Raw genomic sequence first — 4,907 nt, forward strand, 5'->3', positions numbered from 1 at the left:
AAACAAAAAAAAAAAAACAAAAAAAAAAACAAAAGAGTAGTAACAATCATCTACTGCCTACTATTAGCATGTATGATCTCCTAATAAACGTATTTGTATATTACAAGTGGGATAAATTTCCTTTTAAATTGAGCCTTGTACTAAATCATCAAGCATGATTTATACCTTAGTCTCACGACCCATCATATATTCAAAGAGCACTTTTCGTAAATATTCAAATTCGGTTGGTTCTCCCAAGAGTGAGACATCAGTATGGTATAAATTGCCACCTGTCAAATAAAAGACAGATCAAATTGTAAAATCATAGCTAGATACTCTAATTACTTCTCATTCAGAAAATAAACACATTAAAAACAATGGAACAAAGACAGGCACTGACTACATTAATGGTACTGTAAACAAACATGCACACGAGACATTCATACTGGTATATTAGAAGTAAAAACAAAAATTATAACAATTTCTCACATTTTTTCTCCTCTTCCTTCTGACAGAAAAGCTTTAAAAGATTACATAGGTAGTACAAAGATTCCTTAGCATTGCTATTTCTCTTCTAAATATTATGTGGTTGGTTTCAGATATTCCACAATGACTAAAATTACTGTTTTTATCTTATTAAGGAAAAGGATATTGTTCTAGTATTCCAATCTAGTATTCCAATCTAAAAATACTTAGTTTAAATCAAGTTTTCAAAACCATTTGAAATAAAGGATAAATAACCTGAAAGTGCCTAAGACATTAAAGCCATTATATTAATTTTAAAATACTTGATCTGACATCTTAAAAAGATTTGTAAAAAGTTAATAGTTTATATTATTAATGAAGTTCCATTTAAATTCAAAAGTGAAGCACAAATATAATTAAGATATATAAGGGATACAGTGACAAACGTTAATCTGAATAAATTTGTCTATGCACTAGCCAGAGTCTGTACTTGTATATACTTCTAGTAAGATGGTACACCAGGTCACCCAACAAGCCTTTTGCTACCAACATCTAGATACTACATAAAAGTGATCTAGGATCACAAGAAGATGGAAGGTGTAGGACCAGAGGAAATGAAACCATGCAAGTAACAGCAAGGCAGACAGGAATCTGGGAGGTGCTTGGAGCTTTTGTAAGAAACAGATACTAGGGGGAGCTGCATTGGAACTACTCAAGAGAAAACCAATTAAAAGTACAGGTAACTGGAAGAAAGGGACAGATATACATCCTGATAGCAAAATCAATCTGAAATAAGAGCCTTGGGGATCAAACAAAACATAGGCATAGGACTTTATAAAGCAAAATTATCCAGCCCACAGGGCTGACTGTGGGTTTCCTGCCTGTGCACGGAGCAGGAATCACCATACCTGGGGAGCCTCTTCCTCCAAAACATGACATACTTCAATTCTGTGGTAAAATCAATCAACAAAGACAGATTTGAGATATAAGGCCCTTTGCCCTCTTGCCTTCCTGCAAACTGAGGATGTAGCAGCATAGCAACAAATTTCACTGGCAAAGCCAGGTTGGTTTTGTTGTTGTTGTTGTTGTTGTTTGTGCACCACAAGGGTTAACTGAAAACTCTATCCACAAGGTTAGGGACCTCAGTGGCAGTGGTGAGAGTAATGAGTTAGTGCAACAACATGACCCCTCCTGCCTAGCAATCAGCGTGTACAAGAGAAGGGCAAGGGTCATGGATTGCAGAGGTGGAATTCAAGCATCCTTGGACAGGTGGGTCAACAACTGGGACGTGAAACCAGCACTTCCCCCCAACTAGCGTTGTAAGAGGAAGCTACAAAGTGATACAGAAGAGGCTGTGCAAAGTCCGGGAAGGGCCAACTGTATACCAGACTGGGAGAATCCTCAGCCTGCCACTGTCTGAGGGTGCCACAATGGGGAGTGTGATGCAAAGACAAATGCGGTGTTAAGGAGAAGTGGGTGGGTCACCAAGGGATATCCAGAAAGCTGCTGGTAAAAGACTGGCCCTGGCTCCCCTACCACAAACAGAGGCCAAGATGAGTCCTGTACCCAGCAACTAATCCCACTGCAGATTTGGTGGGGTGAACCCGCACAGAAGTGGTCTTTGAACTGTGGGGACCAGAGGAATTTTTTTCCTCTTTATTTACTTTTTCTTTATCCGTGGGTTTTTTTGTTTATACTTTTATTGTTTCTTTAGTTTTTGCCCATTCAGTATCTCCTTAACACTCTCTTGATTTCTGTTATCTATACATGAGTGAACACTGTCTCTAGTCATTCTGGTTTGCTTCTATATCCTTCTGCTTTCTCCTTCATTCTTTCTCTCCTGTGCTCTCCTCCAGTTTCACAAAGCTTCAGTGACCCCTTTTTCCTTCAGCCTCACTTTTTCTCTTCAGTTATCTCTCTGTTTTGTCCCTTACCCTCTTAAATTTCCTCCTCAGAGGGTAAAATCACTCTACCAAGGGGAAATTCACTGCAATATGAGTACTGGTTTACAATGGATTTTGTAATGAAACTATAGATCTGGCTCTTATGGTTAAAGGATACCAAATTAATAGTTATCACAGTTTGACAGTTTCTAGGCTGTGCTTTATTCTATTGTTATTGCTAACTATACTACTTTATCAAGGACACCATACCTGTTGTAATCTGTTGTTCTCCCTTGCAGGTCAACATTGTGATTGGGGTTATAATCATCACCATAGACTAGTATCAAATGACTGGGTACTGCATTAAATAGATAGCAACTTCTCATCCCTAATGACTTGGAAAAGTAAGATCTTCAGATAGAAAAAAAGAAATCAAGAGCCAGCTAAACCTAGAAGACATCTCTGAGGAGTAAATATTTCTTAGGGAAGCCTGGATACTAGTGATAAAGCTACCTTCCATAAGAAGCTTAAAAGCAATGACAAAGAAAACATTTAAATAAATTAAAAAATAGAAAATGACAAGGCACAGAAGCAAACTGCAAATCCAGACCTCTAGTGCACCCAGGACAAAGTCAGGGAACAATGAGATAGAGGAAATCAGAGCCAGCAACCAGAATTTTCTGAAATGACAGCAGCAGAAATAAATAAATAGATGAAGGAGTTCACAGAGAAAATAAAATCAGAAATATCTCAGGTTAAAAAAAAGAGATGATGAGCATAATGAAAGAGTTGCTCGGTGAATCTAGAGTAGACATGAATTAAAAAAAACAGAAGAACTTAGGAAAACAATGGAAACCATAAATGCCCAACATAGGAAATAAATGGAATCCAAATTCAAACATGCCCAGGAAATTAAAAATTCCACTGAAAGTTTATAAAGCAGGATGAACAAAAACAAGAACAGGCTATCAGACCTAGAAGATAGTACTGCAGTTAGTGAAAATGAAAAGAAAGATCTCTTAAAAATCGCAAGGGACCATGAAAAATCAATGAACATCTCCAAGACAATGTAAAAAAGAATAAGATTGATTGGAGTAAATGAAAAACCAGGAACCAGTACAAATGACATAAAAAACATATTCACAGAAGTAATGGCAGGAAAGCTCCCAAGCACAGAAAAAGAATTTGGCATACAAATAAGCAAGGCATATAAAATATCAATTAGCTACTACCAAAACAAATCTACACCGAAGTATATAAGAGTCTAGAAATTTAGCAAAAGAATAGAATATTAAAAGCTTTTCAAGAAAAGAAACCAATGACTTACAAAAGGAAAGACCATTAGAATCACTGCAGACTTTCAACATAAACCCTTGTGTCATCTCACTGATGACACAAAATACTTGACACCCCAAATTAGAGGGGAAAGGATTTATTTAGCTCACAGTTCATAGAGGTTTCAGTCCATAATCAGCTGGCTCCAAGGCAAGGATGGCAAAGAGGCACTGCAGAGGAGAAACAACATGGTGCACACAAGGTAGCAGAGGTAGCAAGAGAGAGACTTTATCAATGTCTTTCTGTCTCTTTTATATTATTCAGACTATTTGGGGCACTGACAAACTAATCACTCACATGTAGTGGTTTAGTAATTACATGACTTTAACCCCAGCATAAAACATTCCAAATTCAACTATCTCTGAAATAGGTAGTTATCCACATGAGGCTTTAGGGGGACATCTAAACCCAAACTGTAACAACGCTTAAGTCAAGGAAAACTTGTAGTATTTCAAGTTCTGAAAGAAAATAACTTCCAACCCAGATTGATGTACCCTGCAAAATTATCCTGCAGAATCAAAGGAGAAATAAAGATACTTCTATGACAAACAACAATTGAAGAAACTCATTACCACTAAATGAACTCTACAAAATGTTCTGAAGAATGTTTTAGAAAGAGATAATAAAGACCACAATTCCAAGAACACCAACAGAAAGAAGCCACCAGGCAAGGCAAGCAATTAAATGGAGGAGAAATATAGGGAATCAACAACAAGGAAGTATTATGACAAAGATTAGCCAATATATATCAGTTATAACGAACAATGTAAATGGTCTCAATTCATTAATCAAAAGAAATAGACTGGTACAACAGATCAAGAAATAAGACCCAACAATTTGCTAAATACAAACTCATTTTAAAATTTATATGGACATTTGAAGAGCTAAGAACAACGAGTAAGAGGCCTACCCAAGCAAGCATCAAGACTTAAAATGAAGTTTTGAAAATGACTACAATGAGGTATTAGACCAGGCATATGCAAATTGATCAATAAAACATTCTAGAGGTGCCAGAAACAGACATTCAAAAATACAGACTAGGCGATCACCGGCGGCGTGCGCGCGAGCTCCCGGCCTGCGCGACAACAGAACAGGAAGGCCCCAAAGACCCCAGAGGGGTTTTTTTTTTCAGCTGCCTGCCTGCCTGCCTGCCTGCGATCACCGGCGGCGTGCGCGTGAGCTCCCGGCCTACGCGACAACAGACCCAGGAAGGAAGGTAGCCGCGCGGGCGCCCTTGAAACACCC

At 37.9% G+C, this 4,907-nt stretch overlaps 1 protein-coding gene across 4 annotated transcripts in view; it reads right to left on the reverse strand.

Moving 5' to 3' along the window:
• Positions 1-4,907, reverse strand: part of Golga4 (golgin A4) — a 114,443-nt gene that overhangs the window by 13,332 nt on the left and 96,204 nt on the right. For all 4 annotated transcript variants that reach the window (XM_010629696.2, XM_010629695.2, XM_010629694.2 and 1 more), the window contains one exon: positions 166-269. In XM_010629696.2, coding sequence (XP_010627998.1) covers positions 166-269 — 104 coding nt within the window. The remainder of the gene's footprint in view (positions 1-165; positions 270-4,907) is intronic.

Source organism: Fukomys damarensis, unplaced genomic scaffold, assembly GCF_012274545.1.
Source record: "Fukomys damarensis isolate Sample0158 unplaced genomic scaffold, DMR_v1.0_HiC HiC_scaffold_28, whole genome shotgun sequence".
Lineage (NCBI taxonomy): Eukaryota > Metazoa > Chordata > Mammalia > Rodentia > Bathyergidae > Fukomys > Fukomys damarensis.